This window comes from Psammomys obesus, unplaced genomic scaffold, assembly GCF_907164565.1.
Source record: "Psammomys obesus unplaced genomic scaffold, mPsaObe1.curated_primary_1811, whole genome shotgun sequence".
NCBI classification, from domain to species: Eukaryota; Metazoa; Chordata; class Mammalia; order Rodentia; family Muridae; genus Psammomys; species Psammomys obesus.
This window is the reverse complement of record NW_026585895.1, coordinates 47,661,961-47,687,138: the sequence shown is the minus strand read 5'-3', so window position 1 is coordinate 47,687,138 and position 25,178 is coordinate 47,661,961. Positions and strand designations below refer to the sequence as shown.

The following is a 25,178-nucleotide window of genomic DNA, read 5'->3' as shown; positions in this document are numbered from 1 at the left end:
GAATGAACTGGGTCATGTGTGAGCTGCTTCCCATCAAGTATGCAGCCCATTCTGATGGCTGCTCAGTGTTTTAACAGAACTGTGTTTAAGGGTTCTCTGTGGTGCCTGGATACCCTCAGTGACACTAGGTAGTACTCTGCCATGGAACCTCCCTGCAAACCACGTCTTCAGATTGTGTTCACTGGAGCCAGAGAGCATGCAGCTCCCTGCTGGACTCAGGCAGCAAGTCACAGGACTGACACAGGGCTCCAGGAGGGGAAGGAGCAGCTGGCTGCTGTCAGCTGTTTCATTACATCTGGGTGGATGGAGGCTGCAGCATTCCACCGGCTTCCTAAAGCGTGGACACTCCCCTGGGTCCTTCTAAGACCAGCTGACCAGGAGAGGAAGAGCAATCTCACTGAAGTCTCACTGCCTAAAACTGCCACACTTTCTTCTACCTGCCAAGACTTCAGTTTTGAAATATGTCATGTTCTAGTAAGAAACAAATGGTAAAAAGAAAAAAAAGAAAAATAGAATAAGAATGAACAAAAGAAGGAAGGAAGGAAGGAAGGAAGGAAGGAAGGAAGGAAGGAAGGAAGGAAGGAAGGAAGGAGAAAGAGAGAGAGAGAGGAAGAGAGAAAGAAAAGATGGTAGGCAAATACTTCGCGGAAACAAAGACAGGTGAAAGCTGGGCATGGTAGTGCACACCTTTGATCCCAGCACTTGGGAAGCAGAGCTCAGCCTGGTCTACAGAACAAGTTCCAGGACAGCCCTGGTTACACAGAGAAACCTTGTCTTGAAGACAAAAGCAACAACAACAAAACAAACAAACAAACAAACAAAGCCCATAAAATGGGTACTGCTAAGAGGATTGTAACTTGCCTTTAGCTAAGAGAGACATCCTAATTTCAAGAATCTCAAGAAAAAGTGCCCTGGAGCTGAAGAAATGCAATTTGTTTCCAGGACAATGTGCTTCTCCTAGCTATGCAGGCTGACAGGGATAGGGACAAAACCAAAATAAACCCTAAACACCAGTCAGGTGATCTAGCTACCAGCCAGGACAACACACACATTCTGGCAGGAAGACACAGTCTCTTCAACATGCCACTTATAGTGAACAGCTACAGAAGCACGAAAAAGCAGGAGAACGATATGCATGATCAAAGAAAGACAGCCTCCCCCCCTCCAGCCAATAAACGTTGTTTGGTGGACAAGGGTTTGAAATGGCTATTATAAACATATACAAGAATCTCAGGAAATGAAGGCCAAAACCCAGGCACTCTCAGAAGAGAACTGGTAATCGCACACACAGTGCAGCCGCCGGTGCCCTGCCTGCCGACAACTACCACAGCTGGAGGTTGTGCTCAGACAACCCCTGACAAATGGATGGGACAACAGCTGACAGCACCTTTGAAGATACGGGGCAAAAGCTTCCCTTGTTCAGACGAGGCCAGAGATCTCTTGTGATAGAGAAAATGCAGTATCCCCTGAGAGGATACCCCGAAGCCAGAGCATCAAAAGTATGACCAACCTGAGCATGCCCTCTCTCCGAACTTGGTGCAGTCCCTCCAGGCCATGCCGGACAGACTGGCAGTGCTGAGGCTATCTGGATTCACCTTTTCTAGAGACTAGCCAACCCCCTGCTGTCCTGACCCTCGGGCTGTGTTCTCCACCCCGCAGTAGCTTAATGACTTGTGCTTTCTTGACCTCTAACTCAAAAATCATAACTGTCTCTCCTTTTTTTACTCTTTCATTTCCTCCCAGCAGCTATTGTGATCTCTTGCTTGTCGGTCCTGTTTTTCATTTTCTCTCAAATTCCAACAAAATAATTTTCTAATTTTTTTCTAACTTTTTATTGATTCTTTTTAAGTTTCACATCATGGACCCCAGTCCCACTCAGTTCCCCATGCCCTCATATCCTCCCTTTGCCCTTGCAACCTCCGCCCCACATAAAACACACACACACACACACACACAACCACCACCACCAACAACAGCAATAAAAGCATAGAAAACATCTCATCATGGAAGCTTAGTGTATCACAGTGTGTCCCACAGTATATCCCTCCGTCCACACATCTTCGCTTGCAAATGTTCATTGCAATGAGTCATTGGTCTGGTTCGAGATCTCTGGCTTCTGTGACACCATCAATATCGGATCCTCATCAGAAACTGTTACCCTGCTGTTGCCCTGCGTCATGAAGATCCTGAAGTTTTGGATCAGCAGGACTGGCCCAACTGTTCTCAGATAATATAGATTTGGAGGTGGGCCAATTCAGGGCCCTGGATCTGGGCCTGGGTAGTAGCTCAGCTGGTCAACCCACTGGTTCTCCCTTATCTACAACACCAGGGCAAGCTCTCCATCACTGCTCCAGCCAGGCCGCTCAATGCCACCATCAGCAGGAGGAAGGGCCACTTCTCCTGCGCTCATGCCCTTGGGGCCAGCTCACCTACATGCTGACCTCCAGAGCCAACTCCACTGTGCTGCCCAGTAAAGGTGAAGAGCCCACTCTCCCAAATGCTATAGCCAGTGAGGGACAGGGCCAGCTACTGCAGGTAGTGGGGGCAGGGGAAGGGCATCACCTCTGCACCCATGCCATCTTAGAGGAGGCAAGTGGTGGGGCCAGTTCTCCTGCACTCTTGCCCTCTGTGTCCTCACAGGTATTGACCGCCCAGTGAAGGAGGCGCCAGTAATTACTACAACCAGCAGTCACTGGGTTATATGCAACCAGACTATCTTAAAACTAATGTATACATTTTTTTTTTTTTTTTTTTTTTGGTTTTGAGATAGGGGTTCTCTGTGTAGCCTTAGCTGTCATGGACTCGATCTGTAGATGAGACTGGCCTCAAACTCACGGTGAACTGCCTGTCTCTGCCTCCGAGTGCTGGGATTAAAGGCATGTGGCACCATGCTGGCTTCATTTAAAATTTAAAGATATTTAAGAAAATTTAAAAAATTTTACTCATATGAGTGTTTTGCCTCTATGTGTATCCATGCTCAGCTGTATGTCTGGCACCCCAGGGAAACCAGAAAAAGTTACTGGGTCCCTGGAACAGGAGTTACAGATGACTGTGAGCCATCATTTGGGTGCTAAGAATTGAATTTGGATCCTCTATAAGATTAGCTAGTAATCTTAACAGCTGAGCCATCTCCCCATCTCAGGCCCTCATTTAATTTTTATAATAGCTCTCTGAGATAGACCCTTATATCATCCTCATTTTACAGATGAGAGAAAGTGAAGTTCACAGAGAGGTACTGAGTGGGAAAAGTAGAAACTAGTTTGAGTTCCCCAGCCAGGCACCTAACTGTCTTGGGCCACCAAAAAGGCAAGGTTTGTGCAAAGGTAGGTAGGGCTAGGGCATTCTGGTGCTTTGACATTGTTGGAGAACAGAAATATTACAATGGCCTACATGCATGAGCTGAACCTGTTACCAGAGGGTATGTGTGGTCCTGGAGACTCTTTCTGCTATCAAGTAAGCCCTATGGCCTCCAACTTTACCAAATGGCCACAGCCACAGCCTCCAGCTTCAGACGCCCAGCCTGTGGTGCCCAGCAGCAGAATCCTCAATGGTGGCCTTTTACAGAGACAATCCCAGCTGAGTGATGCTTAATGCCTGTTACTGGCTCCTTGGAATTCAATCCCACCCCTCAAACTGAGCCTCAACTCTTCTCAACCAAAATGCTCTTCTCTGGGCTCCTGAAAGAACTGAAAGAACACCTTGTGGTTGGGTGTGACTATAATTCCAGCATCCGGGAGGCTTAGGTAGGAGGATTTTGAGTTTGAGGCCAGCCTGTGTAGTAGGAGCTAGACTCAAACAAAACAAAACACAAGAGCGCCATATAACTGTTCTTGCCCCAGTGTCTTCTACCGTTACTACTAAGGTCTAACAAATGACATCAAACTCAGGAGCCTACAACTATTCATTAAGCCATGGACCAGGAATTCAGAAGTTCCACAGTGAAATGGCTTCTCTCTGTCTCTCTCCTTCACACTCAGGACTGACAGGGAGACTGTATGGTTGAGTGTAAAGTTCAGGTATGGGCAACTGGGTAGTCAGGGGCTGCAACCATCTGGAGGCAACTTTCCATACATGCCAGTGGGGAGCACAGGGCTGGAGGCCAACACTATCTGTCATACATTGTGACCTCTGGAATTCTCAGGCTCTGGTTTGCTCAATGCTCTATGAGAGGGTGTCCCAGTGAACACAGCAGGTAACTAACCACCTGTTCTCTGGCCTTGGCTGTCACGTCCCTTCACTTCATGTTACTGGTGTTACCAGTACAAATCAGTCCCACATATAGACTTGTGAGGACAGAGCATGGACACCAGCTCTGATGTTGGGGCCATCTTTGAGGAAGCAATCTATTATAGCATCTTTATGTAGTGACAAGTTTTGAATTTTGCTTTCTTTAAAAAACACAGAAATATTATAATAATATGCTTCTGTTTTAATCCCAAGTATAGGGATATGGGACTGCTTTGCAGCAGCTGATTATAATTTGCCTAGCACTCTAGCAGAGGTATGGCTTTGCTAGCTGCAGATAATTTCTTTGACTGTGTGACATTGGAATTCTGGGGACTTTTCAGAGGGTATATAAATGCTAGGGCCCCAAGAGGCAGGGCTGGTGGTTGGTGGTTGCTCAGAAAAGTTACTGTTTGGTTACTGGTTGTTGTTCATGGTCACAGCTTATTAAGTAGCTGTGTGTAAAGAAGAGACAACAACAAAAAGTTAGATATCCTGACTGCACAGATTAAACCTGCCCCAAGGAACTTGACATCCCTAATTAAGCGTAATGATAATGCCCCCACCCCTTTTGACTCCTGGCTTTATTTAGGGATCTCTTTCCTTTCCTCTTTATCCTTTTTTCTCTCTTATCTGGTGTTAGGAAGTTGAAAGGGTGGAAGAAAAAAAAGGGGTGGAGAAGGGTGAAGCACCCATAAAGGAGCAAATGCACGCTGGTTCTATCTTTACTCACCCCTCCCAGCCCTAGCTGTCCCTTCTCTGCCTGAATTGCCTACAGCGTCTGAGCCACTCTATGGAGTTGGCTTAGAGACTTCCTCAGGCAGCTGGCCTGGCTGCCACATCTCCTGAGAGACGCACCCTCAGCACTGAGCACTTTTCAGACCCAGTGGTCTGTCTCACAGCCTGAGTTCCTGCTGTTAGAGGACAGGGGCTTTGGCTAACAGCAACATTTTCACAAAGACATCCTGAAGTGAGGAGAGAAGGGAGAGGGGGCAGACTTCTCATGCTGTAGAATATGGTGACCTTCTCCTGCCAAAGGTACAGCTACAGGAATGGTGTTCAGCCACAGGGCCCTGTCTAGATCCTAGGCAGAAAGCAGAGTGGGTGGCATCTTCACCCCCTGGTAGAAAAGGACTTCCTGTCTAGTCTAGCCATCTGGCTAACAGTGTTCCATAAGGGTTGTAGTTTCTTCTAGAAAAGGAAGGGAGGGAGAGGGTAGGTAGGCAGAGGAGAAGCTAAGGCAGGAAAAACCAAAACAAAACAAACAACAACAACAACAACAACAACAACATTTGTTCCCTGAACAAAAGGGTGGCAGTCTAGGGGAGGGAAGCACAGTGGGTCTGCTTTTTTAGGGACCAGAAATATACCTCATGGTACCTTGGTGTGAGAGAGGTGTACTGACTTTCCCTCCTAGTTTGCACCTAAATGTTACTACCGCCACAAAAGCTTTTCAAAGTAGAGCCACCACGAGCATCAAGCAGTAGATAGGCCTGCGCATGGGACTTAAGGCTCCGCCTCTACACCCCTGCAGGATGCCGGTGGTGACTTCCCGGCCTTCCTCTGACCAGCTCAACAGGTCTGATGATGCATCTAAAGGATGTTAGCTTGGGCATCACTGTCACCTTTCCCTTTTCTACTCGGAACCACCAGTTTCACAACGGACAACTGCCACGGACTCCACCATTTGTTCACTGAACAGCCCTTCAAGTCACAGCTGAGAACATTGAGGCTGGCAGGGTCACACAGCAGAGGCTTGGAACTTGAGTCCAGCCCACGTGCCCACCCAGCCTACATCATCCTTGACCCAGTTATAGGACCTTCCCAGGTGACCTTGGAGAAGCGTCCCTGAAGTCTTGCTGACATGTGGCTCACATATGCTGTGGAGAAGGAAGCCCAAGTCACCACTCTGGTAGGAGTTAACAGCTTTCCTCCAGTGGGGTCCCCAACCCAGCCACTGTCCTAATCCATTGCCTCAGGCTAGCCTCCTGCAGGGATGAAGTGCTTAGGAGAGGTGTGGCCTCTGGAGAAGGGTGTGATGGGTTTAGTAGGGCATCCCACAGGAAAAGAGTAAGCAGGGCTTCCTGGAGTCCCAAGCAGCTGCTCTCACAGCTGCAGCTTCCCCAAACCCATTACCCGAGTCCAGTGGAAGCACTCTGCCTGCACCGGGCACCCCAGGAGCATCAGGCTTCAGGGAGTGGAGCAGGCGGGTGAGCCAGGAGTGAGCTGGCCAGGCTGTCTGTGCCAAAGAAGGAGGGGGCCGTCCAGGCTGCCAAAGCGGGCGGGAGGGGCTGGGCCAGCTGGGGCTGGAGCTAGTGTGACATCACCAGGCGGCCCGCCCCTGTCTGGAGCTGAGGGGAGGCCCGGAGCCTTTCTGGGGCCTGGGATCCTCTTGCACTGGTGGGCGGAGAGAAGTGCCTGCAGCCAACCAGGGTCAGGCTGTGCTCACAGTTTCCTCTGGCGGCATGTAAAGACTCCACAAAGGACCTGGGAGTTCAACTGAGGCTGCTGCAGTGGGCCTGGGGATGGACCCCAAGCCTTGAGTGGTGCTGGCGGACCCAGGACCTACAAGGGGCATGCACTAAGGCAGCTGCAGTCCACACTGTGAGGGAGAGCAGGTTGGGAGCAGCCCCAACGACATCCCAGCCAGCCCCATCCCCAGAAGCCGCTGAGAGCATAGACTGCTGCCAGCAGAGGCCAGTAAGGCAGGGCTGCTCGGCCGCCAGTCCAGCCTGAGCCTCGGGACCCCTCCTGGAGGCGATGGCCAGGTTGCCCTGCTGACGGCACCGGGAAGCATGTGAGGCGCTGCTCCAGAGCTAAGCCGGAGAGAAGAGGTAAGGGGTCAGTTCTCAGCTGCAGCACTGAGGGGAAGCCGGTCTTGAGATAGGCAGCCCTGACTCCTCCAGCTGGGTTATGCAGCTGGACCCCACAGAGGGTCAGCTCTTGCTTTTGCTTGGAGCCAAACCAAGCATTTGACCAGGCAGAGGACTGAATACCTGGGCAGGGTGGTATTAAGGCACAAGCGCATGGGGTGGCAGTTGAGGACTTCATCAGTGAACCCCACTCACGTCTTCCAGACAGAACACTTCTGGGGTGAGCTGCAGTGGCTATGGGGCACCAGGTGGTAGCTGGGTACATACATGTGCATAAGTATGGACTTGAGAGCCGGCCGAGAGCTGCAGGGCAGCAGAGGATTGGTTAAGTTGTGTTTAAGCTCGGGACTTGTACACACCCAGGCTAGAGAATATGTTAAGGCAGAAGCAGACGTGAATGCAGACCTGAGGCAGTGGGAGCCCCTCCTCAGAAAGTGCCCCAGGGCCAGGCAGCGCCTGCCCACAGGCTTCCAGGGAGCCAGGAGCAGAGGCGTCCTGTGCGGGACAGAACATGTCACCCACAAGTTTCTGTCAGTAGGACTGGGGCAAAGTGCTGCCCTAACTTTCCCTCTGCGCCCAAGGACACAGTAGATGGCCCCCAGGTCTCCAACCAGCAGGATGTGGCTGAGAAACTGAAGGAGGGGCTTTCTTAGCAGCTAGTGAGGGGTGCTGCCGGGGCCACATAAGGTGTCCCTTGAAAGCACTCCGCAGGAGATAACATTTCCAAACAGAAATTCTCCGCTGATCCCTCCCTCTCCCTGTGACATCTGTGTCACGGGTCAGCTATTGCCTCTGCTGTGGGATTAGGAGAGCTCCCAGAAGTCAGTGTGGTTACTCAGAAAAAGATTCCTTTTCACAGGGGCCCAGAGGAAGATTGAGAACATCAGTTCCAAAGCTAAATCAATGTTCTCTGCCTGGGTTCTTCCAAGTACAGGCCTAGTACAGCAGAGATTATGAGTTGGCTCCATGTCTGAGCTCTGCTCAGGGGCAGGTTATAGCTTTTCTAAGCCTCAGTTTCCTGATCTGTGAAATGGAGTGCTGAGTGCTCAGCTCAGTAATAGCTGAGCAGACAGCTGCTGCTACCCCACAACACACAGCTAACCACCTTCATCTCACAGATGACGAAGCCTGGCATGTGACGTCGGGGTCACTCTGAGTCACACATCACCACTCTCCAGGGGCAGCACAGGAGACCTTAGTCCTGAGCCCAGTGTCTGTGTATAGGGCCTCTAAACACTCTAGTTTTCAGTTACAGAGAATCCAACCATCAGAACTGCCCAGGGGAGAACAAGTACCCTGATTCTTTCCCTGTTCTGGATACGTTCTGCTAAGGCAATGGCTCTCAACCTGTGGGTTGCATCCCCATATCAGTTATCCTGCATATCAGATATTGACATTATGATTCACGACTGGGGTCACTACAACACAAGGAACTATATTAAAGGGTGTGGGCTTTGCATATAGGACTGGGGCTGGGGGCCACCTGTAGCATTTCTCCATCCTAGAAGTACACTTTAAGGAAACATACAAATGAACCAAAACTTCCAGCACCAACCTCACAGGCAGAATGCTATCCTGCACCACCCTTGGGTGCTAATGATCTGCCTACTGGCATTCCTGTCAGAACCATAGCAATAGAAAAACGCAGCTTCCTTAGTCTTGCAAGAGAACCACTGGCCTCATCGCTCTTGAAGTTACAGAAAATAGCCTGCCCACAGTGGACTCGTGCCACACAACACCAGTGTATCTGAGCCCAGGGACAGAGGGCTTCTGGTTTCTTGGAGGCATTTAGAAAGTGGATGTGAAGTACACGCTTGCAGCCAAGGCTTCTGGTGCGGGTGATGTTGAAGGTTTCCTGCTGTAGTCTGGACTTGATGGTGTTCTGGCCTCTGCACACAGCTCCGGCTAAACAAAGGTTCCAACTGACTTTGTGAAGCTGGCTGACACAGATTACCTAGGCAAGGACAAACACAGTGGGCAGCAGGTATGATTCTGGAGACTCGCCCAATATGGCTGTGTATTCACAGGCAAGAACCCCACAAAAGTTTACAAAGTTGCCCACTGGGCTTGATGGGACTTTACTTCATTCCATCCTTACCCTCAACTCTAGGAAATGGGTTCCAGCTTTAGCAACCCCTTTTCAGATAACAGAATAAAAGCTTAGGAAGGATAACTTGCCCAAGGTGACAGCCTAGGACTATGGTTCCAAAGCCCACGCCTTCTTCCCTCCTACTCCACAAAGTACCCTAACCTCTCCCATCCTGATGCCACCAAGTCCTTAGCAGTTAAGTCTGCTTTTGCTGCCCTTAATCCCCCCGAGAACAGGGTACCTGGTTGTTGTGCTACCTTCTTTGTGGAGCCCACATCCACAGCATAGAAAGTGTGGTTGCATGAACACGTTGTTCAAGGAACCTGACTCCACCCTCCACACCTTGCATGTGGGGGACAGTGCCTTGGGTAAACAAACATTCATCCACCTGAAAAGACTGATATTCTGTAGTCAGTCTCTCCCCATTGCTTGGGGGAACCCATAGGGGCTGCTATGTGGGAGGTCACCATCAACCCTGGGCCACACCTAATAATTCCTGAGGCAGTATCTGGCAGCTGGAAACAAACAAAACAGAGAGAAGGTCTCCCAGAAGGGCAGGTGTATTCAGCCTCTGGCCTACTTCCTCCAGAATGTTCTCAACTTGGAGTGCATACGGTACAACTATTGTGTAGAACCTAAGCCCACCAGGGTGAGGCAGGCAGGTGGTAAATAATCCCACAAACACCCAGCAGATAGCATGACTCATTAGAGGTGGGCCTGAGAACTGAGAGGGTCCCCAAAATGAGCAGCACTGTCCCAAGAGTACAGAAGTGGAAACTGAGGCTCAGGAATATAGTACCTCTTCTATGGTCTTTCCATCAGTAGGCCGAAAAGGAAGGAACCCAGCTCTAACCTGTGTCCACGGTCATTTGGCACAACCGTGTAATAGAATCTCCATAAAGAACTGATGTATAGAGAAGTGGATCTTTCCTGGAAATTTATATGAAACACAAAGAGGTTACTCAGTTACAGGCAGCTTGGAGATTGTGGTGATAGACAGGATACATCAGAAACCCTATTTGGGCAAAGTTTCTGTGACCAAGCTGTATCCTGCTCCTCCTGATGGGGGTTTACAGCATCCTGTTCCATGTACACATCACAGTGAGACACATTCTGATCATAGGAATGCTAAGATGCTGGGTGTGGAGCCAGGCCTCTGACAATCGAGCCATTGTGCAGGTCCACTCCCTGGTAAAACCAGCCTGTCTTGGGGCCAGCAGCCCTGGAGACTGGCCTCTGTCACTCAGTCCTCAAACAGGCAGACAGACCACCACAGAAAAACCCAGAAGGAACTCTTATCTTCACCTCCCAGAGATTCCTCTTTTCCAGAATGCCAAAGCCCTGCCAGGGGTGGATCCTACTCCAACCTCTGTCATGGAAGGTTGTATTGCCTTTGCCCTGCTGAATGAATCTTCAGATCCCACCCCAGACAAGATCTGCAGAATGGAGGCGTCCACAAACAATGAGGCAAACCTCAGGCTTAGCTCTCAGTCAAGCAGGACACACACCCTGGGGGATACACTGTTCCTTCTGTGCTGTTCAGCTAAGGTCTCACCTGGCGCACTTTCCCTCCCCATAGATCCACCCCCTCCAGTCCCCACTCTGGTTGGGTCATGGGACCCCTTAGCTCTCCTGAGTTTTGCCACCCGCATTAAGAATGCCTGCTAGTGTGGACCCTGTGAACACAGGGGCCATGTCTCCTTTTTTATTCCTGCTCTAGCTCTCATTACTGGCCAGGAAACTGTGTGGAACAAATGCAGTCCTGGGTGTCTAGTTACCCACGTGCTGCACTAACAGCTGGGCATTCTGAGGGGACTCTAAGAAGCCCACACTCTGGGGCAGCCAGCCAGTGCAGTCTGAGCTCTGGGTGCTGGGTGGGGATAACTCTCCTTTCAAGCTGGAGTAGAGAGGAGACTTCTTCACCGAGAGGTGGCCTTAAGAGGTCACCTTAGAAAAGAAGATGGACACATACCATGTAAGAATTGTAGGAAAAGGTTCTCCAGGCAGCACACATGTAAGGTAAGATGCATGTAAGGATGCTAACCTGATGCCATGGGAGTTTTATTCAGACCTGGAACCATACATGGAGTGAATTAAGGACCAGTGTGTTGGCCTACCACACCAAGTGCCCCAGGTTTAATTCTCTAGCACCTCCTAAACTGGTGCACAGGACCTGACATCTCAGCAGGAGGGTCAAAAGCTTTGTGGTCATACCAGCCTCAGCTAGCTCCTGGGTCACTTGGACTACGTGAGACTCTGTCTTAAGTCCACCTAAAGGTAGGGAGCCACTTAGGAGCATAAAGGTAAGAAAGCTGGCTTGGAGCCCAGCCACACCATCTGGTAGCTCTGGTCCTGGCCCTTGTCCTCTTCCCTCAGCTCTGTGTGTTGTTCTTTGAGATGGGGACAACTGCAGTCCCTACTTACGGAGTGCCTGTGCTGTGTGAGGGAGGCAGGCATGGAAAGCACTGTCCTGATGCTCAGTGGATGAGCCCATCGCTGTGGAATGATCTTTTGTGTCAGCTACTCAACTGGGTTCAGAAGAGGAGCTCTGCACAATGCCCAGGTTTTCCAGGAAGCTTCCTGGGGCAGTGCTGTGTAGCCAGCCTCAGACACCCGCCCCTTGCTCTGGCCCCCAGTCCAGGGCTCCAGAGCATGGTAGGCAGTGAAGGAAGTGCAAAGGCCAACTCAGAAACTGGACTCTGAAATGGCTTCTGCAGATTCCCTGCCTCTGCTCTGCTATGCTTGCCATGACTCCTGGCACAGAGAATTTGGTGTGTAGACTTTGGGGGAATTTCAAGATGGTTCCCAAATAATGCAGCAAGAAAAAGTAACAGCAGTATCCTCGCCCCCCTGGCATAGGCACCCTGCTCCCCAGGCCTAACCACATCCCCTCTGATCTCACGGCGTGACCACAGACCGCCTCCACACATTCAGCCTTCCTTGGAAGCCAACAGCTCACCCGTGGCAAGTGCATGAGAGCCTGGGACATCAGGCATGACCCACCCCCACCTCCATCACTTTTCCAGGCACAGCTGGAGGATGTGATCCTAGCCTCTCTGCTTCTCTGGTTCGGGCATCTGTCCAAGTCGCCCACAGCAGGGCTGATCCCAGGATGGAGCCAGATATAATGACTGGTAGATGGGAAGGTTAGACCAGGGGGTGATAGAAGGCTGAATGGAGAGGGACTGACATAAAGGTCTGGAGACTACTAGCTAAGAAAGTGGGGAGCTGGCTCCATCCTCCCTGGGGGACCTCAGGATGGCCTTCTGGTAAGGGATGATTCACAGGATCCTGGGCTAAGAAGGGTGGCAGTTGGAGACTGGTTATTCCCTCCCTGGCCTCCAGGCTGGGGGTGAATCATGGAGGACAAATGATGCACAGTTCCCTCGCTAGGCTGCCCAGGTGAGTCTACCACTATTCATCTGGGATGCCCATTCTGGGCTCTCTCCACTCACAGGATCAAGAAGCTCTTTCTAACATCAGACAAGACTCGCCCTTGTAACTGACTTGAAAACCAAGTCTCCTTGTCTGGTCAACAGTAAGAAGCAACTGCATCCTGACCATTAGACAAACAAACGAACAAACAGGAGTCTTTTATTCTTACCGGTGGAGAGGTGACCTTAGAGTGAGAGCATAGGGCTGGCAGTGTCCATCAAATCTGATTCTAGAGTTTACTCCAGGGCACCTAACACCGTGGAGCCGGGGCTTTCCTCGTAGCCTAATGCAAGTTTGATCTGTCTTCTAGGTCAGGAGTCATATAGTGTGCTTCCTGGGTACTATTAATAAATCACAGAAGACAACCTGCTTCAGGCAGGCCAACCAGCACTGGAGCTGCTGTCTATGTATATAGGGCTGTGAAAGCTAACAAGATGGAGTGTGGGTGTGCACACGTGTACAACAACGGACAGCCATTATTTGCAATACTTCTGGCCACACACTCACTGACAGCTCTTGTTTTGGAAGTTTCTGTGCAGCTGGTTCCCTCCCCATCCTAGGTCAGTGGCTGGATCGGGAAGTGCACTACAGACATGCCAGGTCTTCCTGCAGCTTCTGGAGTAATAACCATTTGCCAGCGCTTGGGCTTTTGCTGGGCTCTGTTGTCCTGATCTTGGCCTTGCCATCTCCATTCATGCTCTGGGTCTTCAGAGTCACTCAAGTACAGCTAGAGTCTCCAGCTTCCCAGAAGCTTGAGGGCAGGGGCAAGCCTGGCACACTTGGGCCTTGTGGCCTTGACAGAGGTCACTTCTTGGGTGTCCCTTATGGCTGGGATGCCTCCTCTGGTTTTCGCTCACAGCTGGCAGTGCTAGCTGAGGTGAGCAGTGCACTCTTCTAGAAGAACATTGACCAGGAAAGCACCCCAAGAGCACCCCAGGCCTCTTACTGCTTAGAGGATCAGAGGCTTGGGGGGGGGTTTCCTGGCACACTGGCACTTGAATAACAGGCATGCTTTGGTGTTTTTGGTGTACTTGCTGCCTGGCTCTGCTACATCATAGGTCCATGACCTAGGCAAACTACTCATGGTCTTCAGTCTCAGCAGTCCTCCCCTTCTCCCCAGCCCCCCGCTATTAGCCTTGAATGTACCTTTGTGATAATTAGATAGGTGTACTAGGGCTGGGCTCAACAGGCAGAGTGCTTGCCTCGTACTCATTAATCCGAAGCACTGCATCAACTGGGGTAATAGCACATGCCTCTAATCCCAGCGCCGGAGAGTGCGAGGCAGGGCTAAGCCTCAGCTCCACAGGGAATTCAGAGCCAGCCTGAGACACATGCAACATTGAGGAAAAAGAAAGAATACTAGAAATACACAAACCCACAAGACCATGAGTGTGTCCTCCTAGAATGGAAAAACACCTCAGTGCTTTAGTAGTCAAGTGGAGAACTGCCCTGCTGTTTCCTAGGATACAGGTATGAGCCCCAAGCACTTGGCTACATGGCTGCTCTGAAGCAATGGGCCCTTCCCAAAGGGCTGCTGGAAAGATTCAATGACACGATGTCAAAGTGCTTGGGCCACAGAAATAATTGGCTGGAATTACTTCTATTATCTGAACTTTTCTCATTCCTAATCTTTGTGATAAGAACTCAGAAGCATATGCCAGGCCAGTAGCGTCTGCCCCTGGGCAGGAGACTGCTCTGTATTACCAAAACGATGGTTCTTACCACAAAGTAGTGCAGTGCTTGGGCTATGGTACTGTGGTGGCAAGAGAGACACAGGCACACAATGTGTGGCCCTACCACATAGGCTGAACAGGGACACTCAGACGCAGCCCACCGGAGGCTGGGTGAGACCCAAGCCTAGGAGTTTGCCTCCCCGTGTGCAGAGGCCATCCTGCCACGTGGTCACTGCAGCCTTGGTGGTGGGGAGAGGGGAAGCCCAGCACAAATGGAAACTCCTCACCACACAATGTGGAAAAGCGATTCAGATCGGTGTTTTTATTTTAATTTCTAAGCCAAGAAAAACAGTTGGGTTTGCTTTTCTTTGTTGGTCATGGGGAGAAAGCGAGAAGGGGCGCTTTGCCTGGAGTTGAGCTAGTCTCCAGCCTAAGACGGCTGGAATGCTGGGGGTTACTTCTCTTGAGATGTAATTAGCTGAATAAATATCAAGAAAGCAAAAGTAAACAGACTCATCACTGCCCATTCAGAATTGCCAAACTAGCAGAGAACTGGTAGAATCCTTAGGGAAAACAAATGCTTGCTATGGGAACACTGCTAAGCCCCTCTGTGGTCCAGCCTGGGCTCTTAACTGCCGTGTGTCTCCAGGCAGGACACCCTGCCTGCCTAGATAGATGTCAGGTGTCTTATTGGTCACTATCATTGCTGAATTACCTAGAGCCAGGACATCCACCCCTGCAGGGTTCCTTGCATTCCTTTCTGCAAGCTACCAGACTCCAAGACACCCATCAAGCTCAGGTCCATGCAGACGAAGCCAGAAGCCCAGTCCCTGCCAGGATACTTGGTGACTGACTGGTTCTAATATGAGCAGGTGACTTCAACATCTTTCTGAGCTTTCGCTTCCTCACCTTTAAGTAAGGTACAATTCAAATAACGGACTCTGAAGTAATCAGAACATGTATGAGCAGCAGCTATCCAGTTTGGTTTGCTTTTTAATCTAATGGTGGCCAGCAATGTTCTTTTAGAAAAAGAGCTTCAGTGATCATACCTGTGTGTCCCTAGCTGCTTACCATGTGCCAGGACCGGGTAGCTGCTTGGGTCAGAATGTGGTCTGAGTAGCTTTGTAACTTGGATCTAGGTCCTCTATGAAGCGGGCCATTAGTGGTATTTCCTCTGAGAGGGCAATGGCATTCTACCGACTGTACAGCCATTATCTGCACTCCTCGGTGATGCTTTGCTGTTCTTGCTATCATGTGGCCACCACAACATTCTTAGGCTCAATGTCTCTTTACCCAGTGTGCAATGTGTGCTAACACCCCATTTCACAAAAAAATAACAACAACAACAACAAAAAAAAAAAACCAAAAAAACTCAGTCTTCAGGACCTCCAGTCCAAAGGCAAGAGTAGTGAGGACCCACACTTGGGAAGGGACAAAACTCAATCATAAACGGGACAGCACAGCCTCCGGGTGTGGGTACCCAGGAATTTTAGAATTCAATTTTTTCCTCTGGTGCCAAGTTGCCTCCCTGGCATTCTGGCAGCTTTTTGGCCATAGCACAGAGGTGTTTGTCACCAAGTAGGCAGATAAGGTGCCCACAGAAGGTGCGGCAAGGGGGCGCACCCTAGCCTGGAGCCCAGCTTCTCCCCATTCTTCTACAATGAGGCGTGGCCATCAGCTCCCAAGGAGCCAAAGCTTTGGAAACCAGGAAAACACAGTCAAACCAGCCTGAAGCCCCACCCCTCTACAGAGCAGCTCTCCATTAAATACCCTCTCTGCCTGGCCCAACATGCCTTCTCTGTCTGTCAGAACGAAGCATGAGCTTAGGACTTTAGTAGAAAACAGCCTAGCACATCACCATGGAGAACAGGGTCTGATCTTCAGCTGCCCACTGGCTGGTCCATGCTGCAGCCTGTAGCCGAGGAGTCCCAGAAGGAGCTCGCATGGAATCCTGTGCCACAGCCAGTATTCAGCAGATATAAATATGAAGTGCAGATTTATATTATGCAATTAGTGGTGATGCTGGTTGTGTTCATTTGCTAACAGCCATCAGCGCAGGCTGAATTCTGGTTGTGTCACCTTCTGGCCTTGTGATCTTGAGACTTGAACACTGAGTCTCAGCTTCCTGCTCTGTGATATGAATTAAGAGTATCTAGGGCTAGTAAGATGGACCAGTGGGTAAGAGTTCTTAGCAGCAAGCCTGAAGATCTGAGGTTGATGCACAGAACAGACAGAATAGAAAGAGAACCGACTCCTGCAAGTTATCCTCTGATCTCCACAAGTATGCCACAGCACTGTGCCCTACATACATACATGCAAATACATACATGTTGTAAAAACTAGAAAGCAGAGCAGTTGCCATCAAAGGACACTGTAAAAACACAGAAAGAAGGCCCATATCGGGCACGTGGCAACACTCAACCCGTGAATGCTAGAGATGTTACAGTGAATGTGGCCTGTGACCTCCACTGCATAGGCTGATGGCCTCTGCCATTCATGGGCTCCCCTACTTACTAGTTCTGTCTCATGGTTCTCTCCACTGCACTGCAGCTGCTGGTGACTGTCTTTTCACCCCATCACCACATATTGACCAAGTGTCTGTATTCTGGGTCAGGCGGTAGACATTGTAAATGGTACAGGAACCAAAACTGACTTCCCTGAGAGGAGCTGCCATTTGTGGGGAGAGACAGCAAAAGCCTAGTAAAGAGGGCTCTAGAATGGAAGTGGAGGAGGAACAATCTTACATTAGTTTGGGAGGTAGAAGAGTGTCTCATTGAGAAGGGGAAAGGAAGTAAGCAACAAAGAAACAGGGATGAGAAGCTTGAGGTGATGAGTTGAGTCCTCAGTGTGCTTGACAGCCTGAGGGATAGCCAGCAGGCCAGAGCAGCTGTAGGAAATGACCACACAGGGAAGGGACCAGAGATTAAATCTAGCAGGGAACAGAAGCCAGGCCAGGGAGGGCACCAAGGGCCCTTACCTTTCAGTTTCAAGTGAGAAGCTGCTGAAGGTCTTGCACTGAAGAGTGACTCCATCCAACACTTATAAAGGACCCCTCTGGCTGTCAGGTGGCAGGGACAGGGGTGTGTGATAGGGACTACTGCAATGATCCAGGCACACAGTGAAGGCAGGGAGTATAGGTGACAGTGGGGAGTGGCAGAGGACAGCAGAGGCACTGGGGGTCATTCTAAGCTATGGCTATCAGACCTCTGTGGTGCATTAGAGGAGGGGGTTAGGGACAGATGGGAGCTGAGGATTAACTTTGAGGGCTGTGGCCTGAGTGACTGGAACAGCTGCTATTTACTAACACAGAAAAAACTGGGCAGGGTATAGGGGGAAAGCAGGATGGGAGGGAGGTGCAGGGAGGAAAAGGAATGTGCGTACAGACCACTGGCAGGGTAGGCAGAGTGGAGACTGATGGGGTAGGATGAGCAGGGGACAGGAAGAGGACAGCTGTCTGAGAACTGTGAGTGTGGACAACTCTCTGGAGGGCTCTGCCAAAGAAGGAGGAAGAGAAATAGAACAGGAGCTGGAGAGGGGGTGTAGGGTCAAGAGAGAGACAGTGGCAGGAGTGTAGAAAAACCATGACAACATGGGGCAGATGGGAATAACTGCCTGCCGGGTCAGTGCCACCCAGGAGCCTGGCGGGAGGGACAGTGAACATCCTAACATCCCTCTTGGCCTATCCAGCTTCTGCTCATCTCTCAAGAGTCAGTATAAAGGTCACTTTCTCAGGGAAGTGCTCCTGACCTCTCTGTTGGGTCAGGGCCCTGTCATACCCTTTCACAACACATGATTGCTCCTCCTCTCAGTTCTTGGGAACTCTGGTGATATGGAAGCCTCGTGAGGGCAGCCATATCCCCAGCACCCAGCACACTGCCTGGCACATCGCACTGTGTGATGAACATATGGTGAAGGGACAAGCCAGGGACACATGCCTAACTTCTGCTCCTTCCCTATTTAATCACGTCGCAATGATTGAGGCTATGAAGACATTGGTTGTGATAAGAATTTGGGTTTAAAAGAGCTCAGATCATTCCTGTTTGGGGCTGTGCAGCTTGGCTAACGCACAGAGCAGAGCCATGTGACCAGACACATCCTCGGCTGACACTTTCCACTAAATGCGGACATCCCATTCTGTGTCTAGCCACTCATTCATTTAGCAAACACTTGCTGAAAAGCCTTCTCGGTTCTAGGGACAGGAGGTTGAGAAAGCCTATACCTGCCCTTACAGAACTTGAATCCAGCAGGGCTGAGACCAGAGAGTTGATAGACAGAACATGGGGAAAACTCAGGGTTATGAGAGTGTGGAACAGAGTGAAGGTCAGAGGGTACCAGGGCAGGGGAGAAAGACTGAACACGCCCCAAAGCCCCCCTCCCCTACTGGAGTGGCAGTTCCCTTTTCCTATCTACCTCTGCAGGGCCGCACCATCTTCTGATGTTTCCACGACAACTGTTCTCTCTCTGACTCCAGGATAGTGGAACATAGCCTCTCCAAAACGTATTTGGGGAGTGGCCTGCCTGGCACAGGCCACTGGCTGCCACTGACTTCATTTCTCCACTCTCAGGCTTTCAGAGACCTCATTCACAAAGACCAACCAACACACTGCAAGGACCATGAGGCCACTGTGTATGACCTGCTGGTGGCTTGGACTGCTGGCCACTGTTGGAGCTGCTACAGGCCCAGAGGATGACGTTGAGGGCACAGAGGATGGTTCACAGAGAGAGTACATTTACCTCAACAGGTACAAGCGGGCAGGCGAGTCCCCGGACAAGTGCACCTACACTTTCATTGTGCCCCAGCAACGGGTCACAGGTGCCATCTGTGTCAACTCCAAGGAGCCCGAGGTGCACCTGGAGAACCGGGTTCACAAGCAGGAGCTGGAGCTGCTCAACAATGAGCTGCTCAAGCAGAAGCGGCAGATCGAGACGCTGCAGCAGCTAGTGGAGGTGGACGGTGGCATCGTGAGTGAGGTGAAGCTGCTGCGCAAGGAGAGCCGCAACATGAACTCTCGAGTCACACAGCTGTACATGCAGCTCCTGCATGAGATCATTCGCAAGCGAGACAACGCGCTGGAGCTCTCCCAGCTGGAGAACAGGATCCTGAACCAGACAGCCGACATGCTGCAGCTGGCTAGCAAGTACAAGGACCTGGAGCACAAGTTCCAGCACCTGACTATGCTGGCTCACAACCAATCAGAGGTGATCGCACAGCTCGAGGAGCACTGCCAACGAGTGCCTGCAGCCAGACCCGTGCCCCAGCCACCCCCAGCCACCCCACCTCGGGTCTACCAACCCCCCACCTACAACCGCATCATCAACCAGATTTCCACCAACGAGATCCAGAGCGATCAGAATCTGAAGGTGCTGCCGCCGCCTCTACCCACCATGCCCGCCCTCACCAGTTTGCCATCTTCCACTGACAAGCCATCAGGTAAGTCCTTGGTGGGGAGGCTCAGTTCACATGGGCCTCTGAGCCAGGTGCCGGGCCTCCCTCAGCTGTGACCACACAAGGAGGAGAGAGCCAGTGGAGGCCAGCCCTGGATTTGCATAACCCTCCAGCAATTCCTTGGGGTGGCTGCTGGAGCCCATAGAGCTGGGTAGGTGGAAGTGCTCCAGTAAGGTGGCAGAAGGTAAAAGCTGGAAGCTAGGAGCTCTGCGAGGGTGTCAGCTCTGGTCTCTGAGAGGGAGGAAGCCAGGCCTGGATATTCTGAGGCTTTGCAGTTGCCCTGTCTTGGTAACTAGGGTTCACATACCTGTATTAGCCCAGAGCTAACTTTCTGGAGATGTCACTTGATAAACAGCTGAACAGGGGGAAAGTACTATTGAGTTCAAAGTTAAAGCTTTACAAGGGCTCGGGAATTGAAGGGATTGCTTTCCAAAGACTACAAGTTTCCTTTGGTCACTGCTGCCTAGTTTTCAACAAGGCTTCCACATGCCCTCAGAACACATCGTGATAAACTGGGATTCTTGGGACACTGTTATGGAAGAATGGGGTCCTTGGGAGCACATCCTGGGAAGTGTAACCAGAGGGTGCACTGGGATTCTTTCAAGAGTCACCTGATTGAGACTACAGCTCCTTAGGGACAGGCTGAGTAACCTGGGTCACAGGCTGAAGGTACCTGGGCCGAGCTAGGCCTCTGCTTCACACTCTGGCACAGGGAAAGTGGGCTGGAGAATTCCCCTCAAGGGGCCAAGTCCCTGGAATTTAGGTTCTCTGAATTCACCTGAGTTAACCTAAGACTGTGCAGAGGGTACCAACTGCTTTGTTGGCAAGGAGATATTTTTATTGAAAAGATCCTGTTTTGTACCTATTTCACATTTTAAAAAATCAACACCAGTACTGAGCTGAACCTGTGTGTATGAGGGTGGCAAGAGGGCAGATCAAGGATGGACATGTAGGAGTGGGGGGAGCTAGGCTCATGGCACAGCATCTACCATGGTGCCTTGAAAGAAAGACCTGGTCTCGATGTGGGGTTGTAGAGGTGTGCTGGAGTGGACAGTCCTGGGTTAAAATCTTGCTTCCTATGTCGGTGAGCTTTGAGCAGGAGGCAAGTCATGTTGTACTCCTCATCTAAGGCTCTGGGTAGGCCTTATTTTAGTCTGCTCCCAACTGACAGTTCTAGGACATGAAATATGCAGAATGTGTGCATGGCACTGGGCCCGAGGTAAACTGAGCCTCCTTTGATCATAGTCTTTGCATCTTAAAACAAGGAGACTAGAGTAAACAGTTTCTCCTCAGCCCTGGTGTTCAATGCCTGATGACCATGCCATCTGCACCCACACCTGGTTTACATCAGAGGTCAAAGACAGGGTGTGTTGTGCTGTGCTCTGACAGAACTCCCAGAGGGAGAACTGCCCTTGGGCACCACATGAAGGCTCAAACATGTTTGCAGCCAGGCTGGTGTCACAGTCACCCAGACCTCCTGTCAAATTCAGATCTCTGGTTTCTAACTCAACCACCTCGGGACATTCCTGAGCCAAAACAAAATGGGGACAAACACCTGGATCCGCATGCGGCTCCACTTTCCCCTCTTTGCTGAGAAAGCTGTTTAAATTGGCTGGAGATGTAGTCCTGGTAGTGTCTGTCTAACACACACAAAGCACTGCATTTGATCCCTGGAAATGCACAAAACCAGGTATGGTGACATGTGTCTGCAATCCTAGAACACAAGAGGTGGAGACTAGAGCACTGGAAGTTCAAAATCATCCTTGACCGTCTCTACATTTGGAGTTCAAAAATAAATGTACAAAAGGTGGTATTTTCTTTTTTTGTTTTGTTTTGTTTTTTTAACTCTTCGGAGCCTCAACTTTCTTCAAATGAAGAGATGGGAACAGTCATAGCTTCATAGGAGTATGTCAGGAGAGTACAATGTGCTCTGATGTCGCCAACATTGCCAGAGCCCTCCTTGACCTTAAGTGAAAACCACGGTCTCCAGAACTCAGTGAGGAGATGGCAGGTGTGTGAAGTTGTCTAGGATCTACCCTGCCTCCAATCATGTCTTCCTCAAATTCCATATAGAAGTCTAACAAGATTTCTCTGGAAGGGTCAAAATTTCTGGAACAATGTCAGAATGTATGAAGCCAGCATAACAAAATACCAGGAATACATTGAGCATTGTCTGGCCACTATGTGGAATACTCCAGTGTGCTTGCTCAGTGTCTGGCAGATGAAAGACTATGGAGTCACTGAGATGCATGACCATGTCTTCTGGAAGGCACCAATGGCTCAGAGTTGAGACTTTTGTCTTCCATCTTGAAGGCTTTGTAAGTTTACCAGGTATACCTGGGCATTGGGACACCAAGTTACTAGTTGGTCCCTGACGGAACTGGGTCTGTACAAAGCCCCAAGGGCATAGACCTGTTCTTAGCCTCTCAAATGGCCCTGGCCTTGCTCTTTACATCCCAGCACAGCTGTGGCACCTGTAGTCTGCTGTACCTAAGGGTGCCATACTCACTCACCATGCCATTTAAGGAAGCAGAAGGCACAAGACCTGTGTGTACTCCAATGTTTCTCTCTCTCTCTCTCTCTCTCTCTCTCTCTCTCTCTCTGTGTGTGTGTGTGTGTGTGTGTGTGTGTGTGTGTGTGTCAGCAAAGCCTCCCTAAATGTCAGTGCATCTCACCACTGAGTGGCCACACAAAGGCAGACAGAGGAGGGAGAAGGATGGAGGTGGACAGGCCCTACCTTTCCTGGGCCTGGTCTGAAATGGAAGAAAAAGGCAAATGGTCTCGAGCACTGAGCCTTGGTCCAACCAATGGACAGAGAGTGCTTATCAGCTCTCTTCCAGCTCAGGCAAATTCTGAAGACAAAACCCCTCTGTTCTCCCAACAGAGCCTTGACTTGCTGCCATCACCCAGCCAGAAACACCTCTACAATTAAACACCTTTGCACTCAGGCCATCATAGCCTTTGGTTTCCCTTTAGCAAGTTTAGAGTGATGTTTTGTTTGATTTCTGTGGCTGCTTGGGAAATCAGCATGCCCTTCTGCAGAAGGCCAAGGTAGCCCCAGTCTCTTATCTGAAGCTGAACTCATGACTTGTTCCCAGCCATAGTCAGATAGTGACAGGCTGGTCCTGGGTCGGGGGGTACCTGCTAAGAGCTAGGATGAGGGATCCAGGTAGTTCCTAGTCTAGTCTCCCAGGCCTCACACCTAGACATTGTCCTGTCTCCCTCAGGATTAGCCAGACTAGGGATACTTTGGTCTTGCTGATGCTTGCAGTGAAGCCTGGGTCCTTTCCTGTTGGGTCCTGTTGTTGTTAGAAGACAGTTTCAGAGGTCATTCCCTAAGAAGCACAGGGGAAGGCAGATGGGCTCTGAGCTCACCCCAGGCAATCTCCACATGCCAGTCTCTGGTAATAAGGCCCACTGTGGAAATGGCTAAGAAGCATGGTACTGCCAGGCACCCATAGTATAGCCTTGCTGGAAAGAAGTCTTTAAAAGCCAACAGGCATCTGGGGTGGAGTGGGGGACATGTCTATCACATGCCTTTAATCCCAGCACCTGGGAAGTAGAGGCAGACAGATCTCTGTGAGTTTGAAGCCAGCCTGAGCTACAGAGCAAGTTCCAGGACAGCCAGGGCTACACAGAGAAACCCTATCTCAAAAAACTTAATTAATTAACTAACTAAAAAATAAAGAACAGAAACAACCAACAGGCATGGGCACCTCTAGCTATTCCCTCTCCTGCTTAGCGGGTATCTCCAGAGGAAAGAGAAGAGCCCTAATATCATGAAATGGATAATGAGGCACCTTGGGCCCCAGCATGGCCTCCCTGTCACACAGCCTCTTTATGCAGAGCAGAGATGGGCCACTGCACTTGTAATTTCCAGGATACAGAGGTTCAAAATAACTTAGCCACAGCTACACAGCCAGCAATCCAGGAAGCATCTAGGGCACTCGTGTGGGAAAACTGCTCTAGGAATGTGTGGCTTAGCACTTGCCACCACAGGCCTGCCTTCTGTCATAATTTCATGTGTATGTATGTGGGGGGGCTGAGGGATCTTACAGTGCCACACAGACACAGTAGCTGCAGCCATACCAGGCAGGACAAGCTGCTCCTCCTCAGTCCTCAGAAACCAGGATGTGTACTTGATAGCCAGGACACGGTTCCTTAGGGAAGCTTCAGGTAAATCCAGCAGTTAGCTCCTGTCAGGTTTGGACATAGCCTGGGGCTATATGTCAGCCTCCCATAGACAGCTGGGCCTAAAGTCTTGCTCTCCTGACATGTTAGCTCTCTACGTTATGACTCCCTCTCAGGGACTTGCTGCTTCATGAACAACACAAGGTTCATATGCAAATCACCCTTTCATCTTAGGCCACTAGAGCTGTGGCTTGGATGCGCTGGCAAGAACACTTTCCTAGGTAGAGTTCCACCTGATTGCAACTCACTCACCCTGAGACAGGAAATACGCCTGCAGACCATGGTTCCTAGCACAACATCCCTGGGGAGGCGGGTGTGATGCCGCAGGTGAGGGGTGATTGGCTAGTCCCGCTTTTGACTTAGTCTTTGAGGCTACAGAGACTGAGGGGAAAGCCACCCCGTCTCCTGCCTCTAGAATGTGTGCTCTTTCCCCTGTATTGTACTCTTTTTCCTAAAATGTTTTCTTAAATGAATTAAGATATCCAAAATTCAACACAGCAGACATTTCAAAGAACATTCCTTACTAGCTTCTACCTAAACGAAAGCCACTCAAGGCAGGCAGCTCCAGAACCATCTTCCTTGTACCCTTCCTCTCTAGAGGTCTGGGGAACTGATCACAAAGAGCCTTTGAGTGTGACTCACAGCTATCCCTCCACCCCTCCGGCCACGTTCCAAGGATGACAGTGGACTAAAAGCCCTGGCTATTTTCAGGAGATAAACTATCAACTTTGTGACTGTTAGAAGCTGGGCATCTGGCACCTCAGGGCCTGGAAATCCCAACAATTTGGCATTTGGCAAGCCAGAAGTAATCGAGAAAATCCTGGATATTGGGCATCTGTGGCCAGCTTGCTAGCCACACAAATGGATCACTGTGGTGAATTTACTTGGTTGACTGTACAGTATTCATGGCAGGCTGCCAAATTCATTTTTGAAAAGAGAAAGCAAGCAGAATTGAGCTAGCTGGTACTACACTGCTGAGTGTCTAAACCATGTCTAGTGAGTGAGCCTGATGGTCAAGGTACATGAGAAAGGTAATGATACACACTTATTAAGAGGGCTTCAGGGACCTGCTCACGGAACACTGGAGAGGGCCCCTTCCTGCCTGCCCTTCACTGCTGCTCAGTATCAGCCTCCCTGAGGTGAACCTAGATCCAGTGCCTTGGCAATAAGCGAGGTGGCCCTTACCTGAATCTCAGTTGAGATGGGAGTTGCTGAACCTGAGCACTTATGTCAACCATGCTCTCTTT

General features: G+C 50.4%; 2 protein-coding genes across 9 annotated transcripts in view; one reads left to right on the top strand and one right to left on the bottom strand.

The window, feature by feature from the left end:
* Nucleotides 1-25,178, bottom strand: part of Ralgps1 (Ral GEF with PH domain and SH3 binding motif 1) — a 235,391-nt gene that overhangs the window by 72,451 nt on the left and 137,762 nt on the right. The gene's annotated exons all lie outside the window — the stretch shown is intronic.
* Nucleotides 6,659-25,178, top strand: part of Angptl2 (angiopoietin like 2) — a 31,442-nt gene continuing 12,922 nt past the window's right edge. Inside the window, exons 1-2 of the mRNA XM_055600988.1 lie at nucleotides 6,659-7,058; nucleotides 18,860-19,725. Of these exons, the coding sequence (XP_055456963.1) occupies nucleotides 18,909-19,725 (817 nt within the window). The 5' untranslated portion in view covers nucleotides 6,659-7,058; nucleotides 18,860-18,908. The remainder of the gene's footprint in view (nucleotides 7,059-18,859; nucleotides 19,726-25,178) is intronic.